The 24446-nt window shown below is 41.8% G+C and overlaps 3 protein-coding genes across 4 annotated transcripts in view; 1 reads left to right on the plus strand and 2 right to left on the minus strand.

Annotated features, from left to right (window-relative positions):
- Positions 1 to 4658: 4658 nt before the first annotated feature.
- Positions 4659 to 7683, minus strand: ostc (oligosaccharyltransferase complex subunit). Its single transcript, XM_062516836.1, has 4 exons — positions 7458 to 7683; positions 6866 to 6959; positions 6297 to 6494; positions 4659 to 5218 (listed from the first exon to the last, which is right to left on the minus strand). Exons 1-4 carry the CDS (start codon positions 7594 to 7596, stop codon positions 5200 to 5202), a joined length of 450 nt encoding a protein of 149 aa, XP_062372820.1. The 5' UTR covers positions 7597 to 7683; the 3' UTR covers positions 4659 to 5199.
- A 901-nt stretch (positions 7684 to 8584) lies between these two features.
- rpl34 (ribosomal protein L34) lies at positions 8585 to 12572 on the minus strand. Its single transcript, XM_062516976.1, has 5 exons — positions 12499 to 12572; positions 11856 to 11928; positions 11276 to 11375; positions 10263 to 10366; positions 8585 to 8709 (listed from the first exon to the last, which is right to left on the minus strand). The coding sequence occupies exons 2-5, from the start codon at positions 11918 to 11920 to the stop codon at positions 8625 to 8627; spliced, it is 354 nt and encodes a 117-aa protein (XP_062372960.1). The 5' UTR covers positions 11921 to 11928; positions 12499 to 12572; the 3' UTR covers positions 8585 to 8624.
- A 235-nt stretch (positions 12573 to 12807) lies between these two features.
- Positions 12808 to 24446, plus strand: part of trmt44 (tRNA methyltransferase 44 homolog) — a 26709-nt gene continuing 15070 nt past the window's right edge. For both annotated transcript variants that reach the window (XM_062516932.1, XM_062516933.1), the window contains exons 1-8: positions 12808 to 13214; positions 13317 to 13434; positions 13685 to 13904; positions 14499 to 14567; positions 16489 to 16596; positions 17150 to 17221; positions 19447 to 19553; positions 23033 to 23216. In XM_062516932.1, the coding sequence (XP_062372916.1) occupies positions 12863 to 13214; positions 13317 to 13434; positions 13685 to 13904; positions 14499 to 14567; positions 16489 to 16596; positions 17150 to 17221; positions 19447 to 19553; positions 23033 to 23216 (1230 nt within the window). In that variant the 5' untranslated portion in view covers positions 12808 to 12862. The remainder of the gene's footprint in view (positions 13215 to 13316; positions 13435 to 13684; positions 13905 to 14498; positions 14568 to 16488; positions 16597 to 17149; positions 17222 to 19446; positions 19554 to 23032; positions 23217 to 24446) is intronic.

Here is a 24446-nt window from a genome sequence, read left to right on the forward strand (position 1 = left end):
TGAAAGATCAGTAGGTGTATTTATTTTTTGTCATTTCCGGTCAGTGTGCGGTCGGAGTGGTGCAGAGAAGTAACTGTTAAGGTGTCTGTGTCACAGTTTTGAGCAAGAATGAGCTCCAGCTCTCTGTCTGCTTTGTGAGTTAGAGGAGTGTGGACCTGTTGAAGTTTGTGTATGAGAGACAAGAGTTTGGATTGCCTGTGGATGTGCATGTCACCAAGGACAAGCATGGGACAGTCATCCTCAGGGATGGAGGAGAGCAGGGTGTCCAGCTCATCAAGAAAAACGGCCAGTTTTTCCAACGGATGGTAAATGGTTATCACTTATGGTTATCACTTATGGTTATCACTTATCAGTAACACGGTAGCGTATTACTGTTTGTTTTTTGTTTATGTAAAGCACATTGAATGACCTCTGTGTATGAAATGCGCTATATAAATAAACTTGACTTGACTTGACTTGACTTGACTTGACTTATCACATAGATTTTGACTGGAGTTGTCACAATGATAGTATGGTAAAGGGAGTCATTTTTGTTTTGATGGCAACAGTGTATATTTCCATTTGTTGGAAATTAGCGGGCTGTTTACTGTGGATTGGACCAGTGTTATACTCTTTTGCATTTATTGATTATTATTTTTTTTTATTCATGCTTGCACACAAATTGGATTATTTTGCAAATTTGCACAAAACTACAGGAGGTTTAGAAGAATAAGAATAAAAATCTGATTAAAAGTGATAAGATGGACAGTGATAAAAATGGACATTGACAAAAATAATTTTCTAAGCTGACAAGCTGTCTAGAACACATGTTAAAGGGGTTAAGCTTAGCCATTAATACTGGATAGGTTGTCAGCTTGTACTCAGGTGTCCGACAAAGTTGCAATATCAGTTTTGGTCCCCTGACTATAGTGTTTTGTTATCATGGTAGTGTAACGGGTGCCAGCTAGTTAGCTGTACTGTGGAGCGTTAGTAAAAACCTCACTCCCCGACGCTTCAAGAGCGCTGCTGGCATGAAAGCTAGTAGCCTGGGCTTTTAGCTGGATTGTTAGCGCGCTCGACTCCCAAATTCGAGGTGCTGCTGTTTCGCTGGTTCGAGTCCGGGCGTGTGCAGGGCTGGACCGCGGTGGTTCCACACAATGCAGGTTACAGTAGCATGAACCCTCTTTTTTTGTTTAAATTGAATTTATGATGGCTAATGATTTATCAATGACTACTTGACACATATTACAGGTGAAATAATTCAACATACAGTGGGTATAGTAAGTATTCACACCCATGCTAAAGTTGACTAAAAAGCGGAATATAAAATCATCTTTTGAGAATTGATTGTAATGCCTTAATTCAAAAAATTAGTAAAAATCAAACCGCTAAGGACACTAATTTTCTTTGTGATTGAAGAATGTATCGTAAATAGATAAATGTTCTTCCTTAAATACAGGTTGCATAAGTATTCAACCCCTATGTTAAATTCCCATAGGAGCAGGAGGATTTTTTATATGTTTTTATTTTTAAAGGCCAGCTATTTCATGGATCCAGGATATTATGCATCCTGATAAAGTTCCCTTGGCCTTTGGAATTAAAATAGCCCCACATCATCACATACCCTTCACCATAGATAGAGATTGGCATGGTGCTTTTTCCAGTTAGCCTATTAGCCTGTTTGATTTGCATTGAGCTCAATGAGCATCAAACAGGCTAATTGGCTAACTGTAAAAAGCACCATGCCAATCTCTAGCTATGGTGAAGGGTATGTGATGATGTGGGGCTATTTTAATTCCAAAGGCCAAGGGAACTTTATCAGGATGCATAATATCCTGGATCCATGAAATAGCTGGCCTTTAAAAATAAAAACATATAAAAAATCCTCCTGCTCCTATGGGAATTTAACATAGGGGTTGAATACTTATGCAACCTGTATTTAAGGAAGAACATTTATCTATTTACGATACATTCTTCAATCACAAAGAAAATTAGTGTCCTTAGCGGTTTGATTTTTACTCATTTTTTGAATTAAGGCATTACAATCAATTCTCAAAAGATGATTTTATATTCCTCTTTTTAGTCAACTTTAGCATGGGTGTGAATACTTACTATACCCACTGTATGCTGCTGTGTCCTTGTGCAAGAGTGAGTGCAAGTCTCCTGTGCAGGTGTACAGTAAGTGCATCTCTTACCTCGATACTAAAAGAGGGATAGCTGCTCAGAGCCAGGCGGTGTAGCTCGGCCATGACTACACCAAGCAGCTCTTAAGTCTGGTGCTGCTGACGCTCCTGAAACTGCTACCAGAAACACTGAATAGGTGTGGTGTCCCTGAAACAAACGAGACAGTGACGAATGTGATATCAGCATGGCTCACCTGGCCAAAGGGAATGCTCTAATTATTAGTAGATAGATAGATAGATAGATAGATAGATAGATAGATAGATACTTTATTGATCCCCAAGGGGAAATTCAAAATATATATATTTTTTCATTATTATTATTATTTTTTAGATAGATAGTAGATACAGTAGATAGATTTTTTAGATAGAAGATAGTAGTACAGTAGTACTAGGAATGTAAATAGTCAGGCCTTAGTCCATGACATGTTTTCGGTTAAAAGAAATACATTGAGAGTAAGGAGAAGTTTCAAAGAGAGGGGGAGCCGAGAACAGCCCCCAAGTGAGAGTGGGCATGACTGCAGACTGAAACATTGTCGGAATCATTTGGCCAACAGTGGTCTCAATCACAATTGATAACCGCTTTATTCAGTTTCACCCAGTTTCTGGTTGTATGCTCTCGATTCCTGTCTCAGTCTGCGCTCATCTGTTTTCAATATGCACTCACATAAACGAAAGCAAGTAACACTATAAATTTGACCCAGAGGACCTTCTCACAAGCATTGAAAGGGCAAACAATATTTTCCCCACCACTGATCAAATGGAATGCTAAAAGACTGGAACATTTTGAAGCAGTGCATGTAGGCCTACCTGACAACCCACCATCATGTGTGTATTATAAGGTTACCAGATGTCCGACACAAAAATGTGTGTGTGTGTGTGTGTGTGTGTGTGTGTGTGTGGCATTTTTAGTTTGACCATCAATCTGATTGAGATACATACGAGTTTTATCTTCAAAAAACAGGGACGTCTGGTCACACTTCGTGAGACCTTTCGGGATTGTGTGTTTTTGTGAATGTAATGTGCTATGAGGACACTTTGCAACAAAGTTATGTGCACTTCCACATGTTCGGTGTCCTGCAGAAAAACAATAATGCTAGAGCCCATAACTGTTCCTTAACATTAACGTTATGGACTGTACAAAACCCTTTAACATTAGCATACCTATTTAGCTATTAACTATTAATTTAAGCTAAAATTAGGTAGGCTATACACAGACGCCAAACGACAGAACACACACGCGCGTCGTCTGGTTTTCATTTAGTAGGCCCTAAATCAAAGAGTATAGAATTACTAATCAACAATAACTAAATGTAGCCACACAAACATCGACAAAACATCAGACAGTCGGGGTCAAAACGTACTAAAGTCTGGGCAGGCTGTTTCATCTATCAAAAGCTGGGTGCTACCCTTTGCTACCTGCTACCCTTATTAGACCCTAGCTAACAAAAGACATGTTTAGCCAATCTAATGTTGGGTGGGAACAGTCATCTATAGCTAACCTAGCACTCTTACTCAGATATAAAACCTAATGTTACAGATATAAAAAATGTGACTCCGACATTATTTTGTTGAATGACAAAATATTTTCATAAGGCATTTTTTTGCGCATTATATCTACCTTACCTTAAAAACAGTTCGTTCCCAAAGAGAGGAAGATTTCTCTGCTGTGTTGCAGTCATGTCCACCACACTGCTGCTGCTGATCAAGTTCCCGCTCAAAATTGCTACATTATCACAGGATAATTTTGTTGACATTTCTATCTAATATGACCTACAAAAAGAGCGGTCCATGTAAATAAAGGTCCATATTAAAATTAGTAATATTAATTAGTCAACATCTATGTTTAATATTATGATATCTTTTTAGATAAGGTGCAAATTACTTTCATAATATGCTGCAAAATGATAGGCTATAATTGAAAAGACTGTGCAACCATTTACTTTTTCTAATGGATAAGACTAAATCTACACATTGTAACACACACACACTCACACACACACACACACACACACAGTGGAGGACATATTCATGGGTTTCCTCTGGTCCCTTTCCACAGGTGTAGAAAAATCAAGCACTTAGATTATGAATGCAAACTGCATGCATGGTGCTTGATTAATACAATTGTGGAAAGGGACCTGATGAAACTCATGAATAAAGGCACACAGTTCATACACCCAAAAAAGGGTTTCTGCTACAGAAACAAAGCCAGCCTCCTTGTGGAAAGTAGGAAAGTATTTATAGGCCTAGGCCTATACTTTTCACCACAATTATTATATAATGTCTTTTGTTATTTCACTGCTACTGTAATCTCGGCTTCACTTTCTGTACCGAAACATTCTATTTCACCCGAAAGCCAGATATCCGTAAGTTGGGCCAAAGGCTCCAGCTCTACCAAGGTCAGCTTTCAAGCCATCGAGATATACATCAAATGTATATGGCAGAACATATGTATATGGTAGGTAGAACATCAAAACATCAGACATTAACACAAGTACATAGTGGAAAGGATGTTTATTCTCAATTCGTATAGAAAAACTAAACGCATACACACAGACTACACACCCACAGACACTTTTCAAGGTCTTCGCAGAGACACAAGTGTCTACAAAAACAAGTGCACCCGTGGCAAAACATCACTCAGGATAATAATCATAAGTCAGTCAACAAAACACTTGTACTACTGCATATCTGATGACTTACTTGCTGTACGTATTGACTGGTTTTGAGTTTGAGAGTGAAGTCAAACCTGTTGAATCTACTGGATAAGAAATTGGATTCTACTCAGTAAGTAAAGCACTTGGAAAAACTAGTCTCTTCTTGCATAACCACACCCATTTAACACACACACACACACACACACACACACACACACACACACACACACAAATGCGCACACACACACACACACACACACACACACACACACACACACACACACTCTTGATCACAAACAGTCTTCCATGGCACTGATGCTGCCTCTGTGATTGCAGCAACTCTTCAAACTGAATGAAATTCAATATGGCGCGGCGATGGCGCACTAGCCCATGAGGTAACCACTGCAAGAGAAAGAGGGAAAAGGAAGTTAATCTCAGAGGTTGACGTGATGCAAGTCGACCTCAGGCAACACCTGAGGTCTCGTGACATGAGGTGAAAAAGTAGCTACTGGTGGTGGTGGTGGTGGAAATTTCAATGGGAGGTGACAGTGTGAGATTATGTGAAATTATGACGTTGAGTGTGACATGAGGTAATAGTGTGACGTGAGGTGAAGTGAGGTGACGTGAGGTGATGTGAGGGGACATGTGTTGACAGTGTAATATAGTGACACTGATGTTTTATGAGACCTTGATAGACAACATGCCATTCGGTAGCAGTATGATGTGGTAGCGGTATGGCATTTTGCCACTGGAAGTGGGTTATACCTATTAGTCTATAGCTACCATATGGCCATAGGCAAACTGGTGTTGCCCACTTACAGGGAATTATGCTAAGCTAAGCTAACAGTGTCAGACAGGGTTATTTGGACGCACAGAGAAGAGAAATGTATGCATCATCTTATCTCACTCTGGGATAGACAGCAAATAAGCTCATTTTTAATTTCCCAAGGCAACTAATAGAGGAATGTCTTTGGCAATATTCCCTATTGTTCTGCCATTGTTCCATTGATTAACAATTTATTGTTTCCTCTTCTGGAGAACTTCTGAGACCAGCAGGCAAAGCTTCATCATCATCATCCAATCAGATGAAATGGAAGTTAGTATTTTCAGAATGGTGTTTTAATCAGATAATAAAGGCCATATTGGTAATCAGTTTAACAAAAATGCTAAAAAAGAAAAAATAGTGAAATGTTCTGCCATTTAGACCCATTCTATTAGTTATATTACTGATGTTCAAGGTTTTTGGCATGGTATCTTTTCAATATTAGTATCGAGATACTTAGACATAGTATTGGACCAACATCATCATTTTGGTATTGTGACAACACTACAATGTGATATGAGGTAGACTGTAAGGTGAAGGCACAATATGTGGAAAAATGACGTAGGCCTACATTTTGAGAAAGCTTGATGCGTGGTGACAGCGTTGCGTTTAGTGTCAGTGTGGCTGTGGCGTGCGTGTGTTGCCATGGTGACTTACGGGAGCTTCATCCTCATGAAGACGCGGGCCATGAAGAAGCTGAGGAGAACGCTGACGAAGCCGATGAAGAGCAGCAGGAAGCGGTTCAGCTTCGGGATGTTGGGCGCGTTGGAGCGGTCCAGGATGATGAAGCCCAGGCCACCCATGGTGAAGAGGAAGCTCGAGGCCAGACCCTCCATGATGTACTGCCCGTTCACCCTTGAGGAAACAAACAGTGATCACAAACAAGCACATTACACTTCTTTAAAAGCACACTTTCAGTAACTAATTTTGGAAAGCAAATAGTCTTGCCATGTTTTAGCTAACACCATGCACGGAGACAAATGCATTGCATTCACGCTGAACTGGCTGTAAACAGGAGATGTATTGATCCCATAACAAGGAGCATTACCTGATGACCATGCAATTGCTCTATTGAAGTATACTAACAGACGTAGAGCGTTAAAAACCTGCACATTGTGTGGAATGAAGTACTAAAACCCTTGTTGGAAGAGAATATAACCACTGTGTTTGTGTTCTAGGCAGGAACCTCTGGACCAGTAGCCAACAGCAGTTGGGCACAGACTCACCTGTAGGCCAAGAAAGCCACGGGTCTCTGATGTCCATGCTCATCAGTCATAGAGCCGACACTTGGTGGTTCCACAATCACATCATAAATGATGCCTGCAAAGAGTCATATCACAATCAAAGTTGAGGCGTACACTACGTTACTCGAACTGCTTTAATGCTATCAAGGCTCAGGCAGAAGTCGATCATAAAGTAACGTTAACGTACACTATATGTTAAGAATACCTCCCTCAAAACGCCTAATAGTTATCCTCGTGATGAATGCAACCAATATGTGAACAAATGCAATTCTAACGTTAACTTTACCTGAAACCTGAACCAGTCCTAGTCAGTGCATTTACCTGTCCCTATATTAACTGATCTTCAATGCTAGGCTAACACCACTTTTGCTAAACGGCCTTTTATGAAAACGCAAAACCAACAGCTCCCATCTCATACAACAATTAGTGTTGTTTAGCACCTTTACGTCCAAACATCGTGTTAAACAAGTTAATTTGCTATGCATCAATTAAATGAGCCCAACATTCGGCATAACCAGACCAGCTTCAGCTGGCTAGCAAGCTAGCAACTGTGCCTAGCGTTAGAGAAACTTACCTCCGGTGATGAGAAAATAAGACACAATGACCGCCGCATACACTGTCATAGCAGATGGCATATGTAGCCATGACGGTTTCTTGAGCTTTATGTTTGGACATTCCAACACAGTGAAAGGGAGACTGTACAACGTTTCCATTTTATGAACAGATTCCTGCACTATCCTTCCTTCCACTGAACACAGCCACGGAGTGCAGACTGCAGACGTCACAGCAGTTCTCTACGGCGACGTGTCCAGGAAGTGTATTCAGAAATGTATCTATGTAAATAAACTGGATTCGAAAGCACACACACAGCCTAACTGAATACACTTAGACATGATTGAGAACCCACATGAAAGGTAAAAATTTACTGAAACATCATTATAAATACATTTGTCGAATTAAGAGGCGTTTTACTATTTACTTTATCTTCCAAGACATGACGTCGCCTGAAAAGGACGAATGAGAAAGCCCCATTTTGCAGCTCAAAACCTAGCGGCCAGATACATCTCTGCGTGTGTAAAAGGAACTGTCCGACTACTCCTCCCACTAATCTTTCAAAGATTGATGGGTCTTATAGATACTTGTTCATGTGCAGAAAACGCTGCAACATGCAACCTTTGATGATGTAGTTAAAGGAATATTTTATGTATAATTTTCACACTGAATCCTTTCAAATGGTCTCAGGTGGACTCAACACAAATTAATTTGCCAGGCTAGAGGGTGATTCAGTATGCTTCACTGCAGGTCCTTATGGGTCTTGGGTGTGCGGGAGATTCACTCTGTAATCTGATAAGTACACAAAACCTCAGAATAAGTAATGGATTTTCCTGGTCACCCTTTATAGCCTAGTTTGATGGGTGCTCCGCTACCTGTTACATGACTTCTCCGCGTACATCCCTTTTATCTGGAACAATCAACAGCTAGACAGTTATACCCATAGACATATATACAATGTATATCTATGGTTATACCATTCATGTCATGCTACTCAGTCAGTGTAGTCCTATAAATTGGGCTGACATGGGTCAGTGTTGCATCAAGAATGGGGTTAATGTCTTACCAGAAGAGGATGTTAAAGTAGATGCTTAAAGACTTGTGGTAGCATAGTCAGTGATTCAAGAAAAAACTCTCAACGAACAAGCATATGGTTCCCACATTTTATTGCAGCAGTACAAATAGACATTTACTTTGACTTCTGGCTCTGTGCCTGTGCCTTGAGCACTTTGACGACGATCTTCTGCTCCTCAATAAGGAAAGCACGCTTGATCCTGGATTGGGGAGAAAAGAGACAAAGGCATTAGACTAGAGGCAGGAATACTTTAGATAGCAAATGTACATGATCTACATCAAAAAAGAATGAAACAGCAAATATTACAATTTGTTCAAAACAGACTAAATTGTTCATTCTCCATTCAAGCCCAAAAAAGAACGAGAAAAAGAACCCTGTTCAGCACCCTTCAACAGAAGTGTGTGTGTGTGTGTGTGTGTGTGTGTGTGTGTGTGTGTGCGTGTGCGTGTGCGTGTGCGTGTGCGTGTGGGCATGCGTGCGTGCCACTTGCCATCAAGACTGCACCATGCTGTTCTGAGGTTAGGGATGGAACACTCCATAAGAGTTTGAAATCCTTCACAGCATACCACCCGCAATAATTTTGTCAAAAGATGCCATTTCACATGTTATCGACATCTCAGAACCACATGGGTTGTTGGTGGCATTTGCGAGGTTTAGGCACGCATTTTAGATAGATAGGTGGCTCAACAGTTCTAGACCAGAACTCTAATGCTTCTGTAAAATGGCAATACCCTACACACCGAAAAGAACCCATTTCAAACACTAACGACACAACCAAGAACTCTCATCTGGTCAGCGAGTGGTCAAAATAGACATATGCAGCTTTGTGTGCAGCCAGAAAACACTAGACAGCTGGAGAGTGCGCAGGGGACACCTCAGCTGCAGAAAGTAAACGTACACCCATCACCCCAAAAAAATTTAAGAGGCCACTGCACATGCTTCCAACATCATCCTTCAGTTGCTCTATGACATTTGAATGAGTTGACGGTCATACCCAAATTTGCAGTGGTCTTGTATATTTCAATATGACAGTCAACTCATTCGAATGTCATTCAGCATCCATGGTATGACATTCACTCATATCATAGCTGTATACATCTTTTTAAATGCATTTAGCTGAAGTTTATATCCAAACAGGACCCATGTAGTGCCTACTGCATGTCAGCCAAGTTCCTCAGCCACTTCTGCGTATTTCTTACAGCCATTAACCAAAGTGGCTGCTCCCTAATAGGCACACCTGCTCAGACAGGTAGATTAGTGAGATCTGCGCACAGGTAGAACCAAGTGGTTGGACTTCCTAAAGCCGGGGTTGCCCAGGTCTGGTAAGCAGTGTTTAGTTCTCCCTCGACGGGGGTTCTCAACCCTGCTGCTCCCTACTTTTCCTATACACATCTGGGGGGTATTCCAAGTACATGGTTTAGTGACAAACCTGGCTAAGTTAACTCTGAGTAAGTGGTAAACCTCCTACAACAAGAGCCCCATGGCACTGTTTTCTATGGAGAATGAAGCCATACAGCTCTTCTATTAGGAGGTTTACCCCTTACTCTGAGTTATCTTACTCAGGTTTGTCACTAAACCGCGTACTTGGAATACCCCACAGTAGCCCTTGCTGCTGGGCACATTGTATACAAAACCATTTAAATTTCTCAAAAGAGGTTGGTGAAATGTCGTCAAAGTGTCAATAAATCTGGGGAGTGGAACAGGATAACACAGAAATCATTAATAGCATAAACAACAACAAGAGTCCCTCACCTGTCGCGCACGCTTTTGGCGCACATGGAACCACCATAAGCTCTGTTGACGTGCTTCTTGGTCTTGGAGAGCCTCATCAGAACCTGCGGCCTAACAGCACGGACCTAAACAACAACACAAACAAAATATTAACCAGCTGATAAGGTCTCCGTCGCTAAGACAAGGGTGCACAACTGTTATTGGCCGCATTTCTCAGATTCGTTATGAAGCTTTTAAGTGCTAAGAACTTCTTAGGAGTGCTCTAAGAATGTTCTAAGAACGCTACTAAGAAGTTCTTAGCACTTAAAGAGCTTCTTAACAAACCTGGGAAACCCAGCCATTGGCCGGGTTTCCCAAAATTGTTAAGAAGCTCTTAAGTGCTAAGAACTTCTTAGGAGCGTTGTAAGAATGTTCTAAGAACGCTCCTAAGAAGTTCTTAGGACTTAAGAGCTTCTTAACGATTTTGGGAAACCCGGCCAATGACAGTAAAGGCCTAGTCACCACATCAGTATCAGCTGAGGGCAATATTGTTAATCCAAGCACCATAATACTCCTTTCAGTATTGCATCTCAGTACATTAAAAACTTGTTTTCAGACAGCCATCTTGACACTGGATGAATGTTTTGAACTAGATACATGCATCAACCAAAAGTGATACAGAGTAGACATTACATTACACTACAACTCCCAAACAAAATTTGAACTACTAACTAGACAAAGTCTACAAGACAAGTAAGAACTATATTCAATTGATTAATTAGGTTAGCGGTCTAATCAATAAAATGTAAGAATATTATAGAAATGTAATTGTTGCAGACAAACTTCTAAGCACAAGTTTATCACTATGACCACATCCTCACTGCATGCGTCACTTGCAGTAGAATAATGGGGGGGAATGAAGAAAAGCTACCACCAACACAAGTCTGTCCACTGTTATAGTACAACTTGACACACAGATGCATGCCCAAACATTCATATTTGACAGCAAAACAAAGCCTGCATGATTCTACTGTACATCTCGAGGAAGTACTTACACCATGCAGTCTTCCTGGGAAGATGCCACATGCCGACTTGGGGGCCTTGCCGGTCTTCTTGGTGTACAGATAAACAATGCGGTTGCCTGGTGTCCGGGACCTGTAAAAGACACACAATTCACTTTAGCATTCAGGCACCAGGTTCAGAAAGACTTGTGCAACAGTCCAATCTCACTGCAAAACTCTCCTTGTTGAGTTACATTTGTGAAGGGGTAAAACTATATTGTAGTTTAAAAGCCTGTACAAAACAAGGTCCTGCCAAAGTGCTACAGTGTTCAACTTCATACACAAGGTAGTATTCATGATTCTGATAGACTGCAAAGAGGACAAAACAGTTGGTGAAAGTAATGATCAGACACCAACATCATATCAAGAAAACTTGACTTGGGCTGTCAATGTACCCAGTAGAACCTGTCTACATACACATGCTAAAGCGCTTCCATCACTACCTCATAGAGCGGGGATACTGACCATCCCATTGATCTACATTAACATCTGGATAAACCCAAAATCTACACTTGTACAGCACACCACGTTATAAAGCAAAAAAAGGTTCAAGCATAATTCGGAAACTACTTACAGCCGAGTCTTGTTTGAGGCGGTGTTGTAGGACAACCTACGACGGTAAGTCAGGCGCTGCACCATGTTTGTATCTGAAGGAGATTGAATGGGAATGATCCGTTAGTTTTCCACACATACACAGATAATTGTTCAGATGCAAGTATCACGGTTGATATATTTAACTACAACACAAGTCATTACCTTAAGTCCAATACTACCAAACAAGGGGGTAGCTGCTAACGTTAACGTGTGCTCCTCAGACACTTAGCAAGGCGCTAACATTGCAATGCTAAAAGCTAGCACAGCCCTTCATTAATAAACAAATAGTTGTAGCAAACAAAGTGTCCAACATATCTGGGACGAGTTGCTTAAACTGAAAAATATTCAAACTGTAATACATTTGATCAGTATTGTCTGTCTGCATTTATGTAACTCAGAAGGGCTTCTCTTATTGGACTAATCACTCTTCGGCATGAACCAAAGTACTAGTCAAATTAAGATGAGTGTTTGTCCATATTAACACAAAATGTCATAACCTAGAGATTAAGCGAAATGTATTATATCTGTATAAACACAAAAATGACAGATACCGCACTTCAGAAAAGCTGATTATCTTGGATAACTTGGACTTTATTTTCTGTAAAAAACGAGATCCACCATACCTGCAATCGCCGCAAACGGAAGAGAAAGAAAGTAGCGCGAGAGTTGAAAGTTGAAAACCCCACGATAGCGGAAGTATCCTTTCAGTGTTCTGTTTAAAAGTCTTGCTCAGTGGCATTTTCTTCTGTTTCATAAATGTTCTTGATTTTTTTTTTAAGCTACGTTCACACACGCTTGTTACATTTTTAATAACTAACAATTCAATTGAAATAAATAAATTACAAGTTAGTCTTAAAGGAGGGAAACATTTACCACTTCTATTTTGAAATACTGAGGTTGCGATGAGTTTTCTCCCATGGTTTTCTCACGTGTCACCCAGGAACATGGCAACATTGGAGATGTGTGGTCAAAAATATTGCTGAAAACATGGTTAAAACGTTTGAATTCAAGTTTAGCGACAAAGCCAATGCTCTTCCTGATGGTTTTTGGTCTGCCGTGGATGTTTGGCTAAAGAAACCTCATGTTGTTAATAAGCGACTATGTGGAGTTACACAGACTGAAGATAGAGATGTAGACGTGGGAGAGTTTAAAGATTTCTTATTCAAGTTGACACAATGTGGCACTGATGAACTCAGCGAAGTGGTCTCCTTTTTGGACAGTGGCACAGACCACGATAAAGGCCACTTGATTGACAGACAGTTGTGTCTTACAGTCAGGACAATTATCCCCAAGGTAAACACATACGGGACCCATGCACACAAGGAAATAATAATCAAAGGTAACTGTCTATTGACTCTATTCCCTCTGTGTGTGCTTGTTTCAGTTAGTAATGTTACATTTATAGATTCTGTCTGAACTTGATACGTTACTTCACCTCCAGATGTTGGAAGGCAAAGAGTGATCTTTGTGCCCGTTGAGCAGGAGGATGGGGATACCCATCTGCTCAAGAAAAGTAACATGTACCAGATTGAGCTTCATGCAGTGACAGATGAGGACTGGTGAGTCCAAATGCTAAACTCTTTTCATGCATGATTAGCCTACTAGGGCTACAAATGTGCATGAGTCGAAAGTGTGTAATATCTTGCTAGCTTTGCCAAGTCAGTTGGCAGCACTTTCATATCTTCTAGCTGTCACATCAGTGCAAATTAAGACAGCTATTTATCATTTGTACCAAACGCTACTCTGCCAAGTGAGACCTCAAGACAACTCTTCGGCCAGAATCTCACACCCATCTCCCACCTCCACTAGGATGTTGTCCCTCCACGTCCCCCACCCTGAGGAGTGGCTGAGCGACGGCGTGGCCTACCCCAAGCTGCCCTGGCTGGACACGGAGCTCCTGCCCAAGCTGGCACGCTGGGCCACGGAGAGCCGAAGCAGCGAGTTCAAGAGCACCCTCTCGCTCATCCCCGTGCAGAAGTACAGCCTCCAGTACCAGCAGCTCAAGGACAAGTACAGGGACATGGTGAAGGTGAGAGCAGCACTGAGGAGGAGGAGAAGGGTCACAATTTACATTCACGTTTATTTTCATCCAAAGCAACTTGCAAAATAGAGAATAACATTCCAGCTATGTTGCACGGTAGACTTAGGCTGGGTGAAACCTGCCTGACCTGCCGGCGAATTTGGATTTCACTCGGCAGCTCAGGCTAGAAACCTGCACAATTTTTTATGTACTTTACATAAACAAAAGCAAGGAATAGTAAATAAAAGCTTAAAATGGCAATAGTTTAAAAATAGGTACAAAAATACATAAAATACAACCATTTAAAGACATTAAAACATAGACTGCATCTGATTAAGATGAAGTGCAGTTTGGTCTGGTTAGGTCATTTGAAACTGGCAACTGAAGGGCCATATTTGAGCGAGGGAGCTAGGTTTTCTCTGCTGTAATATAACAGTAGTGGTATTCTTTCTTTTAATCAGGAAGAAAGAAAGACTACCACATGAATAATGAAATGAGGTAGAATTCTCAACCATGTCTAATGTCTTTGTAAAATAAGGAGTGGTATTCTCTCTGAAGTCACAATGGGATAAACCGAATAAATTTGCACTTTCTCCCCTCAAGGTTTGGCCTGAAGTCACAGACCCAGAGAAATTCGTCTTTGAAGATGTTGCCATTGCCACATATTTGCTGGTACGTAACTGCATTCTCTAGCCTTGTAGTAGGAAGAAAAAGCAGAGAATGAGAATTTTAGGATCAAACTTAGTACGGGAATCCAAAAGCATTACGTGCATACATCCAAAAGCAGGTGCTGGAAAAGGAAACGGTGGCAGTAGAAAATCTCAAGGAATATCCGCATACTAACTCCCCTTTTCCTTTAGTTGAAGTGATACTTCTGGTGATGTTTCTGTGATGGAGTACCGTCACCACAGTTGAGTATGCGCCCTGACTGCCATACCAACAGGCCTGGCCCGGAGACCCGAGTTTGAGACTGGGTGGAGTCACTACTCTCTCCCTTCGCTACAAATGGTGTCATAAGTGTGGTGGCTTGACGTGAGGTCACCGGAAGCTTAACTTTTGGTGATAAACAAGCCAGTCTGCAGAGATTTGTTCAGATTAAATTTACCCCACCCCCTTTGTCATGCTGAATAGAAAAGACATTTACAGCAGTGAGCAACAGACTGTAGAATACAATCAGTAATTGAGCTAACATTATGGGTTTATAAATATTTTGCGTATGGGTTTATGAATATCTTATTTATAAACCCATAATAATTAACAAATTATTTTGTCAATTTTGAATGTTTAATGTTACGGTGGTGTACTGAGAGATTTTCTTAAAGTATGTTGTGAGAGAAGTTTGGGAAACACTGGTAAAGAGGCGGCGGCTTCCTCTACACCAGATAAAGGCTCAAATCTGGGCTAGTTCTGCGCCAGAGGCCAAATATCTCTGGCCAAAGTGGAATCCTTTTTTTTTTTACTTTAGTTTAGTTCCTTTGTATGTATTTATTTATTTATGTGGAACCATTAACAGTTGAAATGGTCGGAAGAGACGTCTCAGAGCCCAAGGCCCTAGCTTCCCTCGAGCATCACCCGACAATAGTAGCAAAGAAAATTCCCTTTTAGCGGGGAGAGACCTTGAAGGGGGGGACCTGTCTGCTTGAGTGGGCGACATATGGAAGAGATGGAGCGAAAAGATGGAGAGAGCGAGGGACTGGATGGGAGAGCGGAAGAGGAGAGATGATGAATTAGTCTCAGTCGCTGACTTGCATATTTGTGTCAGTGCGCCCCGTTGAAGGTCACCGCTCGGCTGATAATCAGCTGGTGATGCTTTTGGAGTCAGGTTGTAGCTTAAGGCATTCTGCGGAAATAATGAATAATTTGCCAATCGATCCTCAAAAAGCATCTAACGCCTCGTCTGTTTTCCTTCTGTCTAACTAATGTAATTTTCCTTGTTAATAAGTGTGGTTATTGTTATTATTCCCAGTTTCAATTTTATTTAACTTATAGAGTGTGAAAATGTCTCATGGTGCTTTACAGAGTGTTAAACATTGAGAGAGAGCCCATGAGTAACAGGGGCAATGAAAAACTCCCTGGAGATACATATATTGTAGGAAGAAACCTTGGGCAGGTCCATTAATCTGATAAATCCTGCTTAATCCATGTCCTATTAATAATATTGTTTTTTAATTCATATTATTATCATTTAGGCTACAGTATATGAGTTTACTTTGAATTGTTAATGTTAATGTGATGTTTATTTAAGGTTACTGCAAATACACTACACATTTTTATTTGATTTATATATTACAGTAAATCACCTTCTGTAAGCCAACTGTATACTACCTACTGTCTGCAATATATAGTGTGTCCTGTCTATGCACCACCTGCCTATACTTTGTATATCACATTGCACTTTTCTGCTTTTTTTGCTCTTTTGGTTAGACGCAAACTGCATTTTGTTGTCTTTGTACATTGTACACTGTACAATGGTAATAACATTGAGTCTGATCTAATCTAGTCTATTGATGTGATGGTAAGTCGCTTTGGACACAAGCGTCAGCTAAGCCAGCTGCTGTAAACATAAACACAATATGATCAATGGACTCCTCAGGTCATGTGGGAGGAGGAGCGTGCTGAGAAGGGGCTGACAGGGAAACAGTCGTTTGTGGATCTCGGCTGTGGCAATGGACTCCTGGTTCACATTCTGACCAATGAAGGGGTACGTGTAGCTTCAAACCCGTACATATTTAGCAAAATGTGGGGAAAAAAACAAGCTGAAGACATGTAAGTTGTGTAGTAATAGTCCAAACAATGTTGGATTACTTTTGTAAATTGTATCAGAGTAGACTATCCACATTGTACATGGGAACAGGATGCTTATGCAGGTCTTAAACATTTGAAAAAGTTATTAGTATTATATTATAGTATAGTATAAAGTATGTTATTAAAAGTTAAGGAATTATGACTTCTCCTTTCCTGGAAAAGTATGGAAATTGGTGAATTATTGGTGAATTACCCATTGTAATTCATACATGAACACAGATACACAAAGAAACTCAACAATACACAAAGATGTTAAAAGTTCAGAATCTCAACAAAAGTGTAGATTTGTTTTGCAAAATGAATGATCAGTCAGGAAAGTGTTTTCTTTCCCAAAAGGACACGTGCCAGTGAAAGCCACTGTCTGAGCCTGAGAAGTGTCCTTGGTGGTCCTGTTGTATACCTGCATGTACTGTTGTGTGTGTTTACACTGTCTTGTCCTTACTTTGCAGCATCCAGGAAAGGGCATTGACGTACGCAAGCGCAAAATCTGGGACATGTATGGCTCGGAAACACATCTAGAGGTCAGTGGGCTTATGAAACCTACATGTTGTGGGGAAAAGAGTGGAGGGGGTTTATTGTAAATGAGTGGGGGTAAAGCAGTTATTGTATTGTTGCCTGTTTTTTACTGAAGTTCTTAACTAAAAAACATTCTTTGAGATTTTAAGTGTTTTCTAAAGCCATTCTTTTAGATTTTAAGTGTTTTCTGTCTGGTTTATGTCTGGCACTGAAGAGGTACTAAAATGATCTAAAATGCATAAACGTACTCTGTGTTTGCAAGACTGAAGGAGGCTGAAGTTTGATGTCGGTCTCTTCTGACAGAGGCACTCTGAGGGCTGTGCAACAGGCAGGCTATGCATTATGGAGATTTGCACTTGAGTGCTCCTGTCCCCCGTGTCCTTGGTACAGCCTGTTCCCTGTCCTCGGGAGTTTCCCGCTCTTTCAGCCTCACCTCTCCTGCTCTCTGGCCATCTCATGGTCTTGGCTTTCTGTACCTCGTCGTCTTTATCTCTCAGTCTGTCTGTCTCTCTCTGTCTCTGCCTGTTCCCATCTCTAACCCCAAAGCCATCTCTCTCTGTTTTCATAGATGATTCTCTCTCTCTCTCTCTCTCTCTCTCTCTCTCTCTCTCTCTCTCTCTCTCTCTCTTTCTCCTCTCTCTCTCTATATATATATATATAGATAGATAGATATAAAGATATAGATATATTTTCATCATTAACTGTCTCTCTCTCTCTCTCTCTCTCTCTCTCTTTCTTTTTCTCTGTTTTCATAGCTAAACTTCTCTCTCTCTTTCTCTCTGTCCCTCTCTCTCTATCTCTCTATCCCTCTGTCATATTCCTGTTCTCCTCCACCCACTTTCCTCTCTCTGTCCATGTAATTGGGCCTCCTCCTCTTAAAACAGCCCCCTGACAGCACAGGCCGTCCTAACACCATCTATATTTCATGATGTTGCTCCACCGTGTGCTCAGCTCAGTCAGTCCAGCTGGGCAGTCAGGGCTGCGGGCCTCCTAAAGTGCCTTTGCTGTAGAGAAGAGCAAGCATGCAGAGAGAGTGACAGACAGACAGACGGACAGTTTGGGAAGACAGATTGGTTGACAATATATATGCTGACAAACACAGAGATCAATAGGTAGATATATGGACAGATATATTGAGATTTTGGCAGACAGACGGACAGGTGAATAGATGATGGATGGATAGACAGACAGATAGATAGATTGACACACTCTGACAGGTATGCAGGTTGACAGACAAATGCTTTATTCAGTAGCCGTTTGCCTCAGTGACGCATGCTGTCATACTGTACTGTATGTCTGTGCTAGCATGGGCAGGAGGCCCTTCAACATGTATAAATGCTGCTAACGACATAGCAATAGAAATCAAGCGGAATCCAGGAACATGAGTTGCGCCCTTATTTACCTTTTTTTTCAGTCATTACTCTCTTTAAAAAATGGCTTAACTTGTAAGCCATGTTTGGGCATGAACTATTATCTTGAATTTCCCCTTGGTTTACTTGAATTCCCCCTTGGGGATCAATAAAGTATCTATCTATCTATCATTATCAGAGGCTAAAAATCTATGGAGAGGTAGGATTTGAACAGAAATATTTTTTACAGGCCTTGGTTTTGGGATACACTCGTGACATAGGCAAGGTTTGAACAAAACCGGAAACAGTGCAGCAACAAACTTATCTCATTTGACAGGGAATGACGCACTAAATAATTTAAAAAGTTTAAATACTTGGGTTGAAATGAGTTATCGTGCTGTGAGGGGATTTATTTTTCAATTCCATCTCAGAGAATCCTAATACGGGATTATTTGTAATGGAGATTGATTAAAGTTCCTGGCGGCGCAGAGGCATCCTCGGACTGCAATTATCGGGCGGTGTGGCGGGGATCAGTGGCGATGTCGGAACCCCTCTATCGGGCCTGCGAATGAATGATTCAGAAAGTCATTACACCCACTACGGCCAGCAGTAATGAAAAGCACTCCTCTGGTTTGTGACGCTGTGTGTGTGTGTGTGTGTGTGTGTGTGTGTGTGTGTGTGTGTGTGTGTGTGTGTGTGTGTGTGTGTGTGTGTGTGTGTGTGTGTGTGTGTGTGTGTGTGTGTGTGTGTGTGTGTGTGTGTGTGTGTGTGTGTGTGTGTGTGTGTGTGTGTGTGTGTGTGTGTGTGTGTGTGTGTGTGTGTGTGTGTGTGTGTGTGTGTGTGTGTGTGTGCTGGCCATGGCTGCCGGTGGACTATTTTAGGAGGCGGCGATCTCGCCAGGCGAAGGCTGTTTGTTCCCACACGCTGACTGGCTGATTGGAAACCATTCTGATGAGCTCACACCCTGGATCCCCCTCATTGCAGCCAGGCAAGTGTGTGTGTGTGTTTGAAACATGGGAAATCTGTGTAAGTTTACATCTTGCATCTTCGTTATCATGGTCAAAGAAATCTGTGTGTGTGTGTTTGAAACATGAAAAGTGTGTGTAAGTTTATATCTTGCATCCTCCTTATCATGGTCAAAGTTTGTGTGTGTGTGTGTGTGTGTGTGTGTGTGTGTAAGCAGCATGAGAAGTGTTTCATGTCCTGTATGCCCCCTCATCACAGCCAGACAAATGTGTCAGAGAGAGTGGTGTGGGAGGTGTTTGTAAGTTCACGGTTTCCCCCTCATGGCAGTCAATCAAGTGTGTGTGTGTGTGTGTGTGTGTGTGTGTGTGTGTGGAGGTGGTGGGGTGGTGGGGGGGGGGGTACTAGTGCAGTGGCCATTCAAACATGCCGTTCCTGTAGAAAACCTGTATAATATAATAGTAATATTATATTATAATCCATTAGACTAAATGTGCAGTAAACAGTTAAGCATGGCCGTAAGTGACATGTTCACAGATCAAAATACCATAAGCCTAACAGCTGTTTTGAGTTAACGCTACATATTGAATAACTTGACGATAGAGAATACAAATGATCTTGTATAATTATGCATCTGAGACTTGCAACAGTATGACTCAGAAGCAATCTCTGGTAGCCTATAAGTGACATCATGCTTTGTGTGCCACTTGTCTGTAGCTGATCAAAATGACATAAGCCTGGAGCTTTGAGTTAAGGATATACTGTAATCTATGTTTAGCCAATTTAATAACCTGATATAGATGACAAGCCATTTTGTAGAATGATGCATTATCAAATTAATTTTCTCACAATGTGACTCAAAAACAGTCTCTGATTAGTAGCCTATGAGTGATAGTGCCACTAGTTGTCTGTAGCTGGTCGTGCTTTGCATATCCATTATCACTCGTTTTAATTTGGGACCTTGCAGTCGGAATTGTCATTTGTTTATTCAAAGTCTACAGACAGTCCAAAGAAGCCTGGTCTTCTCAAAGGGTCTGTTTCTTGCACATCGTGTTTACGCTGTTTGGAACAGCCACTTCACGCCTCTGTTTGTTGGTGTGTCGTAAAATCCTCGGAATCCTTTTATGCAAGCAAACTGCATCCAGAGGCGTTGTTTATTGTTTTGGTCAGACATGATAATGACCCAAACACGACGCTCAGCCCGTGCTCTGCCCTGACTCCTTCTGCCATAAGTGCAGGCGTCTCTGGTCCTCAAAAGCGCACGTGCACACACACACACACGCACACGCGCACACACACACACACACACACACACACACACACACACACACACATATACTCCTTCTGCCATAAGTGCAGGCGTCTCTGGTCCTCAAAAGCGCACGTGCACACGCACACACACACACACACACACACACACACACACACACACACACACACACACACACACACATATACTCCTTCTGCCATAAGTGCAGGCGTCTCTGGTCCTCAAAAGCGCACGTGCACTCACACACGCACACACACACACACACACACACACACACACACACACACACACACACACACATATACTCCTTCTGCCATAAGTGCAGGCGTCTCTGGTCCTCAAAAGCGCACACACACACACACACACACACACACACACACACACACACACACACACACACACACACACACACACACACACACATATACTCCTTCTGCCATAAGTGCAGGCGTCTCTGGTCCTCAAAAGCGCACACACACACACACACACACACACACACACACACACACACACACACACACACACACACACACACACACACACACACACACACATATACTCCTTCTGCCATAAGTGCAGGCGTCTCTGGTCCTCAAAAGCGCACGTGCACACACACGCACACACACACACACACACACACACACACACACACACACACACACACACACACACACACACACACACACACACACACACACACACACACACACACACACACACACACACACACATATACTCCTTCTGCCATAAGTGCAGGCGTCTCTGGTCCTCAAAAGCGCACACACACACACACATATACTCCTTCTGCCATAAGTGCAGGCGTCTCTGGTCCTCAAAAGCGCACGTGCACACACACACACACACACACACACACACACACATAATATATATACTCCTGCAGCCATAAGTGCAGGCGTCTCTGGCGTCTCTGGTCCTGCGCTGTGGTGGGGGCGAGAGAGGGGGGCGTGGCCAGTGGCTAGAGCGGCAAAAGCAGAATGTGTGCTACAGAGATGCGAATAACACACACACACACACACACACACACACATATATACATACACACACACACACACACACACACACAGAGAGAGAGAGAGAGAGAGAGAGAGAGAGAGAGAGAGAGAGAGAGAGACATTGACTGACAGACAGACGTTCCTGTAATTTATTTATAGATAGATTGGAGAGGTGTAGTATAAATTGGTCTACATTTCCTTGGGAAGACACCAGGGGGAGATATTACGCCAAGGCCCAGAGGATGTCTGTGTGAGAGCATATGTGTGAGTATGAGAGAGGAAGACACCGGATGTGTAAGCTGTTTTAGCTGTTCTGTGTGTGTGTGTGTGTGTGTGTGTGTTGTGTAAGAGAGTAATACACTGTGTGTGTTCTGACTGTTGTGGTATATCTGGGTGTGAGAGAGAAAGAGTGAGTGTGTGATTCGCTAAGGCTGAGCCATGTCAGAAGGTGGAGGCAGTCTTGATTGACACTCCACCTCATTTATTTGAGCGGCGGACACCTGGTTATTCCTGCGTTATGAAGCACTCTACTCTACATTTATTGGGGTATTAAAAAATAATCTTTTTGAAATTATCTTAATCTTACAATGAAGACAATGAGGCTCAATCCAAAAAAGATACCTCAAATTAATTATTATTTTCACCATAACACAGATGAATGGATTGATACGGCATGCAGTTTTAGTCCTCTGTTCCGACACCTCTAAGCGCTTTGCAGATAAAGAGAAATGCTTCACAATCAACCACCTACACACACATTTACTCACCTGCACTTTCAGTCATGGTCCTGTTTGGTGTGTGTGTGTGTGTTTGAGTTCAGATTCACTCACGGTCGTGTTTGGTATGTGTGTTTGGTGTCTTCTGTGTGTGTGTGTGTTTGAGTTCAGATTCTCTCATGGTTGTACAGTATTTGGTGTGTTCTGTGAGTGCTTGAGTTCAGATTCTCTCACTGTCATGTTTGGTGTGTGTTTGGTGTGTTCTGTGTGTGTTTGAGTTCAGATTCCCGTATGGAAATGTTTGGTGTGTGTTTGGTGTGTTCTGCGTGTGTATTTGAGTTCAGGTTCTCTCACGGTCATGTTTGGTGTGTGTTTGGTGTGTTCTGTGTGTGTTTGAGTTCCGATTCTCTCACGGTCATGTTTGGTGTGTGTTTGGTGTGTTCTGAATCTGTGTGTGTGTGTTTGAGTTCCGATTCTCTCACGGTCATGTTTGGTGTGCTTCCAGGTCGTCCTTCTCCTGTCGGTACTTTGTTCTCCCGTGCTGTTTCTTCGACTTCTTCGGGAAGTACCAGCGGCGACAGTGTAAGAAGTCTCAGTACAAAGAATACATTGAGTTCATCGCAGAGGTCAGCACACAGTGTGGCTTCGACACTGAGGAGGACTGTCTCAGGATTCCCTCCACAAAACGGGTACGGTGGCCTTTCTAAACCAAAAACTGTGTATTTATTTTGACAGACATTGTGAGTGATGTTTGTGTGCTTTTGTTTTGTGTAATGTAAATATGTGAGGCCCTGCACAGACTGGGATGGTGTAATCTTTACCTTGGTGAACTTGAAAGACTGAAGACTAACTATATAAGATTAATGTATTCTTTTTTGACAGGACATCATCTTCCATATGCTCTGTAATATAATGGTCTATACATGTCTTGACTAGCCTAGGTAATGTAATTATTCCCTTTAGGGGTGGCACGGTTTTTGAAAAATGCTCCGAACCGTGCGGTTCGCATGTCACGGTTCAGAATGTGTGTTCGTCGTACGGTCCTACGGTTCAGGCTAGTTATGGCATGCGCAATTGATTCCCATATGTGACGACGTGTTTCCCTTACGTGCGAGAGTAGGAGTATGGAGTTTTGAGTGCTGCGCGCAAGGTTAGAAATGGCAAGTGCGAGAGATCTTCCCTAGCTTGGTCAAACTGATGCACCTGACCCTGCTCGGGTGGAAGCATGTTCTTCCGCAACTGTAGACTATGCGTGCAACTTTACCAAACAGTATAAGTAAACTCATTCTCCTTGGCCCGCCCTCGACATGCACATTAATCCAAATAGAACGTTCACAATCGTGAACGCAATGACGCACAGAAGACGATTAGCTAAATTACTGTTAAAACGGTTAGCATCAGACATTTGATAAAATCTCTTGCATTCAAGTTGACTGACCATCTCAATACCAATGTTTTCAACTCCAAGGCTTAAAAGGGCCTGTCCCAAGGAGAAAAAGTATTAGCTTACCTTGAAACTAAAACACATGTGGGGAAACTGAACAGTCCAACCAGTAGAGTATGATGAGCTTAGCCTGCTACTTTGTTTACAATATTTTGAGGCTTCAGCCAGACAGCTGAATTTAAGAGGTGGAGTTATAATGAATAGTAGGCTATAATCTGCATAAAGTTTGCTGTTATGAATATCAGACATGTCAGTATATAGAATGAATAAATAATTACATAATGTGTGTGTGTTTCAAATAAAGACAAGCTTTGTATCTTGTTAAAAAATCATTCACACTATATGAAAGGAGAGCAATAAAAAGGCGATGCAATGGAAAATATGGGTGGACGACCTACATTTTGTGCTGGTGCACCATCCCTGCCAAATAAATGAAAAGATTGTTGAAATCATCAATGTCTTCCCTCTTGCTTTA

Source organism: Sardina pilchardus, chromosome 16 (assembly GCF_963854185.1).
Source record: "Sardina pilchardus chromosome 16, fSarPil1.1, whole genome shotgun sequence".
Classification (NCBI taxonomy): domain Eukaryota; kingdom Metazoa; phylum Chordata; class Actinopteri; order Clupeiformes; family Clupeidae; genus Sardina; species Sardina pilchardus.